General features: G+C 39.1%; 1 protein-coding gene across 2 annotated transcripts in view; it reads right to left on the reverse strand.

Moving 5' to 3' along the window:
• Positions 1-6881, reverse strand: part of tgfbr3 (transforming growth factor, beta receptor III) — an 82385-nt gene extending 75504 nt beyond the window's left edge. The window contains exons 1-2 of one of the 2 annotated variants that reach the window (XM_028026708.1): positions 6665-6881; positions 474-654 (exon numbers count right to left, since the gene is read on the reverse strand). In XM_028026708.1, the coding sequence (XP_027882509.1) occupies positions 474-534 (61 nt within the window). In that variant the 5' untranslated portion in view covers positions 535-654; positions 6665-6881. Of the gene's footprint in view, positions 1-473; positions 655-6664 lie in introns of those variants that run through there. The other variant, XM_028026709.1, reaches the window with a different exon arrangement.
• Between the last annotated feature and the right edge of the window lie 7337 nt (positions 6882-14218).

Consider the following 14218-nt stretch of genomic DNA (forward strand, 5'->3'; position numbering starts at 1 on the left):
GAAGAAACACTCATTCAGAAATCCAAAAGGGTCATTTCTTTGTTTGGTCTCTGGATGATTCATCTAACGGATCTGAAATTGCAAAGATGCTTGCCAACATCTTTGCAAACTTGATATAAGGTGTCATTTCGTCCAACATCTTCAATTGCTTATTTGGCAGGTCAGATCTCATCTAAGTTAGTCCAGGTGCCACAAAAGTAGTGAAATGGCCCTTTACTACACATTAGCTGATTTCATTACTACATTATTTGTGGTACATATATAAATAATAAGATCAAGCAACCACTCAGGGAGGTTCAAGAATAATGTTTTGCACTTGAATGTCCAAAGTGCATAGAAAAAAATGTATAGAAATTAGAGTCTAGAAAGTCATGGAATATTGAAATAGAAATCCTGTAAACAGATGCATGCCATGCAGGGCATATGCAACACCCAGGTTCACATGTTTACTATGATCTCTTGAGTAAACTCACCTGCTGACGTCAGGCAGCATAATGCAAGAAGCATCAAAGGAATGCGAGATCTTTGAGCCATTTTGTTTTTTCTTGCAGCCTCTGATGTGATGTCAGTGGGGTGAGTTGCAACTCTCTCTGTTTTTCACAAAGATTTTCTTCCCCGTAAATGGGTCTACAGGAAGCCACCTTCCAGCTCCAGCTGCAAAAGGAACAGAAATAAAAGATGTCAGCTGGGAAAGAAAGTCAAACCTGAGCATGAACAAACAGCGGGGGTGACAGGGCAGTGCTGTGTCTGCACCGTGGGAACGTTCAGATGAGACAAGAGGAGCAGCCAGTTTGCAGACCAGGGGATTAATTTGGGGGGTTAATTGGGGGTAACACACGCTTCAAAGGGCCATGCTGCAAACAACTCTGTGAAAGGTCAGAGTGTGTAAAAAGTGCAGGAGTGACTTAATTGGAGGGTGCTAAACACTCTGCAATATGCCACAGATTATAAACACACTTTCATTAAAGGCATCAGGACACACTGTGACTTGCCAGTGGGGTCTGGGAGTAAGCAGCTCGATACAATCACGCACATCAGCATGAACTTGCAGGCAGGAAAAATTAAAGTTGAGCATTTTGTACAAGAATCACGAAATCTTATTTTTCTCTGTACAGATACAAGGATCAAACACGTAAAGTGGTGTTTACGGTTCAATGACAAAAACTGGAATTTATTGCCATAAACTTTGTGTATCCTAAAACTTCAAAAGACAAAACAAAAGATTTATTTTTAGGAAATCCTACAGAAAGCTCAAACCAATTACGACTCCTACACACTCTATATACTGTGCACATTTCTCATGAAACATATGGTCCAGATAAAAGTCAAGCACACCGCTACCTCAAGTGCTACCTATTTTCTTCATGACAACCAGACTGTAACTGTACCCACGTCGATGTAAACTCCATGTGTGCAAGGTACTGTAACAGGAAGCCCACTTGTTCACAGCTTAAAAGCAGCGCCTTGGACCAGAATGGAAGCCGCGAAGAGCAGGCACATGTGCACACGTATGTGCACTGCAGTGAACCCGAAAAGTGTGCATGGGAAGTGATGCACAAAGCGCTTAGGTGCATCACTCTGCAGTGCAAGAAGCGTTCAGAAGACAAAAGGGCCTTTCAGTATGCTGCAGCTGCATGGGCTGGGAAGTCTTTTTTGGAAGATCTTGACAAATATTACACTGTTAGCTCATCAGGGAGGATTAGTGCCCCTCCGTTTGATTTATGCTCCTCCTTGACATTCACCTCCTTACTAACTAAACACGGTGAGGCTGTGTTGCAACACTTTTTGGGAAGCAGAGACCACAATCAAAGGCAAATTGCTGTCGTCTTCTTCTCTTCTGCTGCGCTGCAGATTAGCTGTGCTTTACCCAGGCATATTAAAAGATTTACGGAGACGTTTTCAACCTGGTGTGAGATAACTCTAGCGGTTTTCCACCTAAAGCTTTTGATTTTCTTGTGGCAACACAAAGAAAGTCTGGAAATCACATCCGAACACGGAGAGCTTTGAAGGAGCTACCAGATTCTCCTGAACACTGCTGAAACCAAGCGACATGCTTGTGGTGGCTTCAGTGTTAAAGCCCTGGCTTCCATCTATCATCACGAATGCCTCCTGTGCATGTTGTGTTGCTAGGAACAGAGTAGAGATGTTGTTATAGTAATCACAGAGGGATATCTTAGCAGACTGTCTGTATTACATGTTGCATCTGGACGACTAAGCTACTAATCTGAAACAAGCTTGCTCTATGGCCGCCTGCAGATGGAATGGGTACAAAGAATTGTTTCCATATCATTTATAACACTTATACATTTATCGTTTACTGTGCGTTTTTTTTTTAATGCAAACACTTGAACTGACTTCTGTTGTAGTTGTCAAGAAATCATGTACACTTTGTTGCATATTACCTTTTGCAGTTTTGCTTTAAAAAATGTAACTGTGATTTTAAGTAGCTGCAAGATAACTGGCTAGCTAGCACAGATAGCCAACCTGCAACTGGCTGCTTAACCGGGCCTGTCACAATAACAAATTTTGTCCCAGAAGTTATTGTGATAAACAATAATATTGTTATATTGAGATCATTTTCAATATTACAATGGTAATAATGGCATTATAATAGCAGATTTTTTTTTGCTTTGCTTGGTCACCTGCACATGTTTCGGAATGACTTTTATTGTCAAATGAAGATTTTTTAAGGTAAAATTTTAACTTGCCAAAACGAGGCCTCGTTACTGCTAAATCTGCAGAATAAAAACTAATGGCTAGAAGACCTGAAAAAGTGGCACATCAGGTCAGGACGTACAGAAATTCAAAAACAGAAGGGAAACTAACTCTGTGTATATATCAGTCTGGGAAGGGTTGCCACACCATTTCTAAGGCTTTACGACAACAACAGATCACAGTGAAAGCCATTATACATAATGAAAGAGTGGTGCACCTTCCTTGGGGTGTCTGGACCAAATGACATTGCTCCAGTGATTTATTTTCTTTCTTGTTTTTTAGTCCAAGACTGTTTCTGTCCATATTTAAAGAAACCATGGATGTTGAGAAAAGAAGTGACAAACAACAAAATGCCATCTAAAGCTGCTAAAACACATTTCAAAGGCCTACATAAAATATTGTAAATTTACTATTTTACCACCAGCTGCTCAGATGTCATTCCTTATTCTGTAACACACCACATATTTTTTGACAACGCCTATTTTTTGTAGTAGGCCAACATGTAACGATATAACAACATGACTAATAAACTGTGGAGAGGTTTAACTAAACAACATGAATTCTAACTGACTTCTTCATCTTTTTATCCCACATATCCGTGTGTACAAGTCTAAGCCCCAAATCCCCACTTTTATACTAATCACAATGAGCAACTTATTTTGTATAGGTGTGCTTCTTTGCTTAACATAATCTTAATCCTGCAAGCACAAGTGCCACAGTTACCTTCATTTACTTAAATAATGCTAGTTAAGTAAAAGTAGAGAAAGAGAAAACGCCAAATATTTGCTACATGGTACAAACATTCTAAGAAATACACATCTGGTTCCTTCTTTTCTAACTTTAATGTGCTACCTCATGAAGAAAAAGTAACAATTCAGACAATACAGTGAGTCTTTTTTACATGTTTCTATGTCTGTAATAAGGCAACACAACACTGTGGCAAACAGTGATAAGTAGCAAGCAGCATTGTTAGACAGGGCTGGTATCTTCAACATCTACTCTGGTCTTCCTTAGCATGCAAAACAACACAGTGACTGCAGTATCAAACACAATGTGGAAACAACCATCTTGGACAAAATTTAGCCACAAAACACACGACTGCATTTATTGCTGTTAGGGGTTTTGGAGAAGGTATGCCCAGAACCTGACAACCATGAGGAGAAGTTGTCCAGGAGTCTGCAGCTCAGCCTGCTGCTGGCAGATAAAGAGCGACCGACAGAGCCAGGCATGTGCACGGAGAGACAGACACCGTCAGATTACACCGATATAAATTCAGATTTCATACCTCGTTCGAAAAAGTACTGATAAAAAATAAAAAGTCTGTAAACCACCAACACTAGACAAAGACATTCAATCATAACATATTTCAACTGACTGTACCTGCTTCTGCTGTGAACATATCAAATAAAAGATGCTTTGAAAGACATGGACAGTTTTTTTCTGTTATTTAAATTACAAAAAATTATCACGGACTAATTGTATTTATTTGTACCGTTATTCCATGGTATAATCAAAGTGACCTATGAGACAGCTCTTATTCAATACTTTTATGCCTGTTACCAGCCCTCTGACGACACCAAGCAAATAACTGTAAATAGCATTTTAGAAGTGATGTTCATCATATTGACAAAAAAAATCCCCTATATTTAGAACCTGATGCAAATTTTTATCATACAGTAATGACTAACCATGAAGTATTTATCATGATATCCAAAATTCATGGTTTCAAAACCAGTGAAAGTTTCCTCCGTACTTTTCCGATGGTTTAAAACCCTTGTAATGAGATGTCATGCAAAAAGCCAGACAGGCTGGACTTCTATCTGACTGTATGAAGAACTGAATATCGCAGCCCTAACCTTCCCACTACCTGTAGCTGCACACTGTAGGTCAGTTGGCTGACCAGCTCAAGTCATTTAAAACAAGGACAAACTGCTAGCAAACTGCTAGCAAGTGGCAACTGCAGGCTAGCAACCTGGCAGTTTAGCTTGACTGATTAACTAGAGTAACTTTGATTAATTAGAGTAACTTGTTAAATCTGTTATTCTATAAATGTGGAGTCACAGGTGGAAAAGAAGCTGCTGCTTCAGCCATTTTACATCAGAAAAATGTTTGAAACCTGACATGAAAACATGTCAGCCAAATATGTCAATAATTTTAGAGGAACACTGGCACTTCCTGCAAATTTCCGCAAGTTCAGTGGATGACTCTTTAAACGTTTGAAGAACATCAAGATGTAGAAATGTAAACATATTTCACATAACAGCATAAGCTAGCTAAATGCAACTTTGTCAAGGGTAAACTGGAGCTTTCCAACTCCGGGATGGGACTTAAGTGTTTTTACACCTAGGCACTGTCTGTGAAAACTTTTTCACTGCAGTGGTAGGCGTTGGAGTGCCTCAGGCAGGACATTTTTGCAACATGTGGGACAAGATACTTGCATGCTACAAATGTGTATTTAATAATGGACACAAATATGCATGCACATCCAGAACATGTTTTTTTTTTCCCTGCGCAATGTCACTACGTGTCTTTTTTTATTGTAGTTTGGTTTTCTACAGTGTTAACAGTGACAGTGTTTCTTTCTATTTAACAATACGGGTCACTTGCATTATATTATATTATATTATATTATATTATATTATATTATATTATATTATATTATATTGTATTTATACTGTATATAATGTATTATATTTATATTATCATTAAACAACATCTGAAATTTTTTTCCAAAAATACTGACAAATTATGGCTATTTCACTATTGAAATAGCCAGTTAGCATCCCCAATGCTAGGTTTATGGTTGATGCATTGAATCGGGCGTGAAGCAGCATGCACTAAACACACTGTCCCTGCCGCTTTTGTTCCAAGGAACAAAAGAACAAAACTAGAGCCTTCCTTAAAACAACAAACACATGAAATAAATGTAAGAAGATATAAATACATTTAAAGACCCAGAGTAGACTTGTTAAGGCCAAACTTTAAGATGATTCAATTTAAGAATTCTAGTGACTCTTTAAAACCTTGTAGAAATCTTGACTTTTAATTCAATTCAGTTTGTTTATATAGAAGCAAGTTACTACAAATGTCGTCTCAAGGCACTTTACAAAGAAACTATTTCAAGTCAGTCATACATACATTAATATGTAACTTCCCTGATCTTTAAATCTCAGCTGGTTTCTAGTGTCTCTTGTGATGTCATCAATCCAAATACAAACAAAGCAGCATCTGCAGGGTTTTTCCTGTATTTTGCTTTGTATTTTTGCAGTGAAATTAACACATTACAACTCAAATATGACTTCTAATTGGTAGTGTATATTTTTAGTGAAATAAATACAGCAGAGGGCAGTATCATTAAGAACAGATTACTTTTTGTTTCTGTTGCAACAGATCTAAATACAGATCAGGAGCATCTGCAGACAATTCCCTCTTTTTAACGGAGTTGCAAATATATTTAATGACCGATTAGAAGTCCTTATCCCAAACGTTGCACCCTTTTTCTGTCCGTCACGTTTCGCTCCACAACAACGCGTGGAGTGCCAGCCTGACAGCACACTCACAGCCCCACTACCTCCTCTAGATATCTGAAGGGAATATCACATTGGCAAAACATTCTCTTCATATGTGTTTGGGTTTGTTTTTGTTTTCATAGATTAGTAAGAAAAAGGTATAAAGTGGGTGTAAGAAGCCGTGTCTTAATGTAATAAACTAGAGGCGCTTCAGCGAGAGAGAATGAAGAGCTGCATGTCAACGGACGCACGAGACAGATGTTCAACTGGATATAAGTTTCCGCAACAAGCTGAAACCGGGTTCTAATCCACCACCAACAGACCGGGGGTGTTGAGATGTTGTTTTGAACAGCAAGGTGTTTCTGAAAATGTTTTCTTTATTTTTTAGGTAAAACAAACAAAACGTCAAACCGCTAGATTTAAAAGAAGAGCGGACGTACCACGAAGAGTCCTCACAAAATGCCCTGAAAAACTTAGTGGAAGTCACTCCGGTTGATGGGGGGGAATGAAGGTCCTTCTTCTCTCTCGTCTCTGCCGTCGGAGTGGTAGTTTTGTTGAAGGAAAACGACTGTTCGCAAAGTTGTCCCCTCACAACGCCCCGTACTAAAAGTTTTTAAGTTCACGAGCGTCTATCTGCCTGTTTTACTGCAAGGGTTTTCGAGGAGGGGCGGGGCCTGAGGGAGGAGGAGAGCTGCGAGCCAGAGGAGAGAGTCCCTAAGCAAAGCGCGCGGTCCCTTCATACGGCACTAGGTAGCTCTAAAGAACAGAGAGGGACCACTTTCCTTACAGATGTCATGAGTTTAATCCGAATTTGGCATACGGTCGATTTGTCACTCGCGTGTGCAATACAATGCAAAACCTCAATTATCCTGTAAAACTACAGTCTAGGTCAGTGTCATTGCATGGGGATTCAGTAATGTGCATCTGTTTTGAAAGACATAAACAGTCTTTTTCAGCCACTAATTAAGACTGCTGCTAGTGATGACGCACACATAAGCAAATCTGACAAACATAAGCTGGAGTGACATCTCATTATTACTCCATATAATGCTTTCTTATTACACCCCCTACAGTGGACAGTGGAACATTTCATAGTGAGGAAAATGTCCCACACGGCATCCTTGGGTACTTTGCTGGAACATACTAAACCTCAATTCAAGGATTAAGGTGGGTTAATAAATACTTTTGGCAACATAACATACATATACGCCCCACCGCATGCTGCTGCCACCACTGTCTATCAAAATGGGGACAGTTTGTTTAGGCTGATCTGTGTGGAAGGTGAATCTCCTCAGTCTCCACTCTTCCATAAAGGCCAGATTTGTGTACAGGTGAGTGACTGAATACCATTGCATGTCACACTCTTCAGATATGTATTTGTATAACATTTTGATTACCAATTTGCAAGGCATGACAGATAAAATGACACAGACACTGTCTGCTGACTTACAGGAAATCCCTGCCCTGCTGTTTTCTGCTGTTGAGGAATACTTGCTTGCTGGCCTTTGCTACACAGCAATAGCAGTAGGAAAACAATGGTTCTCAACTTTTCAGTTAGCATAAATGTGACGCTCTTGGTAATTAAACACTAATATATACCGCTTTACTCACTTTGTGATGAATTCACCTTCCTGGAGTTTCACTCTGTTGTGGTTTTCCTATATAGCTGCAGTCATTTCCTCATCAAAATCTAAGTGCCGCTGTGTAGACATGCACATGTATACACAATATTCCTATATAAAACAGCTTTACTTACTGCTATCAAAATACAAATGCTGCGCTTAAGCCAGATTAATTTCATAGTCCTTGTCTTAATCTTTTCTCACAGATATATGATTGAATAATACATCCAAATTAACTTTGCAGAGGTTGCTGTTTATGAGCAACAGTTGATCACAGCAGCTGACTGTGCAGAAGAAATGAGACAAGGAGCATGTGATGAGACTTAAGCTTTCTAATCATGCTAGAAAGTCAATTTATGACTTATTACAGAGGCTGATTATTGTCTTCAGTTAGATTTTTGTTGACATACACATGGTCGATTAGTCTGCAGCTGTAGAATCAAGAAATCACTTGAACACAGCCAAACAGCATGAAATAGGTTGATGGATATAAAAAAAAAACAACAAAACAACAGTCGTGTTTGTCTTTTTTTGCAGATGATGTGGTTCTGTGTGCATCTTCTAGTCGTGATCTGCAGCATGTGTTGGAGGCGTTCGCAGCTGGGCGCGAAGTGACTGGGATGAGAGCCTGTTTCTCTAAACCCTACGTCATAGTTTTCATCTGGAAAATGATTACCTTGATCCTCCTGGGTTGCACCTCAGTAACTGACCCAACCAGAGTAGTAAAAGTATCTTATTGCTTGGTTCCACTGAGAGACAGGGTATGGGTCGGTGTTTTATGGTTTGCCGTATTTAGGAAAGTCTGTCCGCTGCAAGTTGGACTGGTAATTCCAGTTCGATGACATAAATGAAGTACTAGCATGTTAGTGCTTGTCGCAATCAGTGACGTTTTTCTTTCCCTCAAACAATGGACTGTGTCATGTGACACCAGTCGCTCCAAACTTGTGGATCTACAACTGAAGGGGGTCCAGGAGTGGTGCGGTCCGGGTCAACTGTATGGACCACTTCTACAGTGGAAACGGACCAAAAAAGCGTATCGAATCGCACACACCAGTGCTGCTTAGTGAAAATGAGGCAATAGTGTCTTGCGCACAACTTCCAATTTAAAAAGTGACGTTCTCAATTTACTCGTCCTCATTTACAGTCATGTAATATGGATCATTACTGAGGGAATGCAATCTTGGATACAGGATACATCTCAGGTTTGTTAAACAGCAGTGGTTCCCATCGCTGGTCCTCAGGCCCTCTTCCCCTAGATGTTTTAGATGCGTCTATGAAATCTAGCACACCTTATTCAAATGATTGCATGACCTTCTCTGCATACCATCTATTGCTACTGAAACCTGTTAATCATCCAGTAATTTAATGTAAAATTGACCTTTTTGAGCTTTACTTTGGATGTATGGATGGTTCTCAACTGGTCTTCAACAGAATGTAACTAATCAACGGCAACAAAGTGAAAAAAGATAGTACTGGGTGTTCTGTAAAGGTTAGCTAGATCTTTCTCAGTGGGATTTTGGTGGACTACGTTCACCCCAACCAAAGTCACCGCAGTGGTTAAATTCCGAGGTCTGGAGCCTGGGCCAAGAAATCGTTGGGAATTAAACAGTGAATTCTGCATCACATTAAAAAGTGCTTAGAGAGACCTGGAGGTCATCATCTGTCTGAAAGCTAAATCTGAATCAGAGGGGGGTTGTTTCAACAGAACAATGATCTTTAGATTGGCCTCGAAAACATTGTTTATTATAGAAAGAAAATCCTCAAACATCTCACTGCTGAACGAGTAATGCGTGGATGAATGTTTTGACATTTCATTAAACTATTCTAAGAGAATGGTGGACAACTACTACATTTAGAAGAAAAATAGAACCCGCAATCCACAGAAAAATCTGAAATTTCTTTGAATGAAACATTTTTTTTATTTGATTTTTTTTACATTTGCAGCCTCACAGAAATGACGGTGTGCATCTTTCTTTTGAAGCTTTTTGTATTTAACAGTGAACAGAATATGTCTGGATCACCGCATGAATCCCTTCTGATTTGTAAGGTCCATGTCTGGCTTGGGAAGAGATCGTTTCTGGACACCTGCCGACTGGTGCAGCAGGGTGGTGAGAGAGGGTAATAAAAAAACAAAAACAGCATCCTTCTTCCTCTCACTTTTTCAAACACACAAAGCCAACGAAAAAAATCCAAAGTTAACACTGACCTCCTCCAGCTGGCTCTCTCCAAGAGTTGGACAGTGTCGAGCAAATCAGTCCTCAGTGTTCTCCCTTTGATTTCAGACACCTATAAACAGTAAGAAAAATGGAAGGATTTTTATCACCATACAGCACTAGTGTGGTTGTAAAAATCAGTATTGTGTGGTAAATCATTGCCATCCACACATATGTGTACCATTAAGACTGGTACCTCTCCTTCTAATTCTTTTTTTTTTTTAAGCACTCCATTTGCTCTTTGATCAATCAAAACATCTTCACTTGTTTTCAAACTTTCACCACCTGCATATGGGGCACATTAATAACCAGAGAGTTTAGGTCATAGTTAATAAAAGACGCTGATTGATAACAGGTACCTGCATGTAAGCCGCTGATCCCTTTGTTATTGTCGGCTCTCCTCCTGACAAAGTCAACTTTGGAGCCAAATATGTGCATAACTTTCAGATTCCTGAAAAAAAAAAAAGATTTAAGGTCCAATAACCAGGAGCAATCCACTGCACTACCTCAACATTTCCCCATCGACATCCTGATGTTTTCACATAAGCATGACACAGTGCCTTGAGAATGCATTCACTGTCTTGACCTTGTTCACTTTTTGTTACATTAGAGCCTCACTGAAATTTGTTGAGAGTTTATTTCGCAGAACAATACAAGGTAAGTGCATAACAGCGACGCAGAGGGAAGATGATGCAGGGTTCAATTGATTTTTTTAAAAGAATTCTTTCAATAAATTCTAAGTATTCTGTTTTATTATTACTTATTTACTTTTTTAAGGTGCTGTGTATTTAAGTGTTCTCCTTTTATGTTTTTGTTTGATGTGCTTAATGTCCTGCTAATACTTTTGCTTGATTCCTGTAAAGTGTGAGTGTTTAGAAAATTGTTATGTAAGTACAATGTGTTTACTATTAAACACTATTAATGTATTTACTATTATAAATTCAAATTTCACAAGTTGTATTTTTCCAGTTTGCTCTAACTCCCTTATCTAAAATCCCCCTCCAAAAAAATTGCCTTCAAAAAACACCCAAGCAGGAATTAGACTCCCTAATTCAGTAATCAGTAACCTAAGCCAGTAATCTAAAAAATTCTTTCTATCTTTATCTATTTGGCTCTGAGCCTCTCTTTATCCTGATTCTTTCTGGTCTCCAGTGTACAGTGTGTGCGCCTTTATATGATCCTGCGGGTGACACAACCCCTGGTAAACAGTTCCACCTCTGAGGATTACAATTTGCTCTTTACAGCATGTGTATTGTGTATTGTATAACCTCCCACAAGTCATCACAGTTTCACAGTTTTCAAAAAGACACTCCTTTGCAAAGTGACTGCAAAGTACCCACTGTGAAACTGATTTAGCCCAGTTATTTTTGTCTTAGATTCAACACTGTGTCATTTATTTATAATCAAGCTGCTTTAAAGAAAACAAGAACACAATCAAATGAGACAATATTGGGCAATTTAGAATAACTGACAGTTGTTCATGTTTCCAGGCCATGTCTACTTGTTTACAGAGGAGTAATAGTTCATCCATTTTTAAAATAGCCAGTGCTACCCCTCACTTCTGGAACATCAGGGGGCTGAGCCTTCCTTTATGACCTCCTCCCATCTGAACAAGCTTCCTGTTATTGTCAGCCAAGCACCCACACACACACACACACACACACACACACACACACACACACACACAAATGTGGCCATATGTGCTGCCAGGATTCCCAAATCTGTTCTGCGTGCCACTGTTACACTTTCCCTTTCCGAACAGCCCCAAATCTGGTCCTGGTTTGCAAGAGTTTAAAAAAAAGACAATGCTTTAAGGTTAAATGTATCCATCTCCCACTATGCGTCATTGCTGTTTCCATCTACCCAAATTGTGAGTTGTCATGAATTTTTGCAATATAATGGAGAGCCAACACGTCATTTTATAAAGAACATTTTTCAAATAGCAAATATTTGTTATGAATTGACAGTGGAAAAGATCGTGTCCACATATGACATCCCACTGCACGGAGTCAAATCTAATTACATATTTTTGCTTCTGGCTCCATCTTGTGGTCAAAAAATATAAACGATCAATGCCTTCAGGGTGTTTTTGGATCACTACGCAGCAGCAATATAAAAAAGTATGCCATTGTCCTACACAAATTATGTTATAAATTATACAATTCACCAACGTAAACATGCAAAAATACATGTTTTGCAAAACTGGAAAATATGGCTGGATTTTTCAGACTGTCTGATTCTGTTTTGCTTCATGCAGTTAAAAAAAAAAAAAAGAATCAATGACTTTCAAAAAATTCAGAAGAAAATCTGCATAGCTCATGATTAAATAGCTTGCATAGCAACCTATATGGGCAATAAGTTGAAGTTGATTGTACAATTGTATCAGTTTTTTGTGACTTAGGTGGAATTTCTGGCTCCAGATGAGGAAAACCACCACCAGTTTGGAGAAGCTCTAATCCAATCATTCAGCTATCCTAATTTAGTCCTTGTAAAACTTGCGCAAATTGTTATACTTGCCCATTTTTCTGAATAGTTGCTTGGTGCCTTATATTAACAAACAGGTGTCATCGTCAACCATATTTTTTTGTGTGTGTGTCATTGGCATCGTTCTTTCAAGCGATGATAATTGCAGCAGATTTCAATGAATGTGCATCCACAACAAGCAGAGGTTCATATGATTGTCAGGGCTTCGCTGTCCTGCATGTTCTTTATTTAGTTAGTCATTTATTTTTTTGTTCTCTTGGTGGGCAGGGTTTACCTGCTGCCCAACCTGCTGGTTTGGATGAGTGGGTAATTAACACGGTTCTCCATGAGTTAATGCAGCGTTTTTCAATTCCGGTCCTCAGGCCCCCCTGCCCTGCATGTTTTAGGTGTTTCCCTTCTGCTACACACCTGGATTGAATCTATGGGTGATCAACAGGTTTCTGCAGCACTTGATGGTCATGCAATCATTTGAATCAGCTGCTTGGGAGCAGGGAAGCATTTAACTTAGCGTGTAGGACAGTAGGCCTGAGGACCAGCTTCAGGAATCACTACTGCTCATAACTAAATAAACCTTTATTTGGAATGACAAAGGTTCACAATAATCCAGTTTTGTTATGATATTAGTTGCTTAAAGGACTTAATTTACTTATGGATTAATTGGCATTATTTAATAACACTTGGTTGTGAACTTGACTTTTTAGGGTGCAAATGTAAATTGAAATATAGAAGTTAACATATATACCCTTTCTGAATAGCTACCTAGTTTCCCCTCTCACATATGGGCTTCAAAAGCTTAGAAACAGTTTCCTGTGTCAGAATCAATTGATCTGCGATCGATTTACTGGTGTTTTGAAAGGAACCCAAAGTCTGCACTTAGCAGGATTGGTTAAACCTGGCTTGATTAGGATGTTCCTCTGTAGCTTGGTAGGACATTCATGAACGCGATTAAACCAGCCTGTTCTGGACGACTTGCTCAAACTCAGATTTCTTATTTTATCCTGGATGAGTTTACATTTATAAAACACCCTCTAGGATTAATAATAAAAATGCTTTCCAATCCGAATTACATGCGGAATTAAACTTTGAATGAAACCGCAAGACTATGTCTTCGGTTCTTGCACAGGCTACTTTTTCTTTTCAAGTAAATTTCACATGTTGTCGTAAAATAAATTAATGACTCAAACTTGGACATGTAAAACATGGTCAATTCACACGCGACTGTTCAATTCACAGGAAGCAATCCTCTGTCCACTTCCAGTGCACTTGGTAAAAGTCATTTGTCCCCAAATCGTTCGCAATCTAGACTATTTTAAGTAATGAAGATTCTAATGCCGGCTGAATTTGTATACCTTTCACTGCAAATGATTAATTTATGTGGCTATTGGTGACTTACGAGTCAATACTCCTTATAGAAAGGGCATGAAACAGGGCAGCTAATGCTAATGTGGGGCTAATTTGTCATTACAAATATGGTGTGTTAGATTTCACATTTTATATCTTGGAGGTTTTTTTTTCCTGTTTTGCTGATGCTACCTTGCCTAGCAGCTTTCTCATGCGCGAGTTATTTCGGGTTAAGGACCTCCCGCTAAGCTAACTGAGCTGCTCAGCATTTAAACGCACCGCGCTTCTGTTTAAGTGAACTTCAGCCTCATTATGTCCAGCTGTTCAGAGTCAG

Source organism: Xiphophorus couchianus, chromosome 9 (genome assembly GCF_001444195.1).
Source record: "Xiphophorus couchianus chromosome 9, X_couchianus-1.0, whole genome shotgun sequence".
NCBI classification, from domain to species: domain Eukaryota; kingdom Metazoa; phylum Chordata; class Actinopteri; order Cyprinodontiformes; family Poeciliidae; genus Xiphophorus; species Xiphophorus couchianus.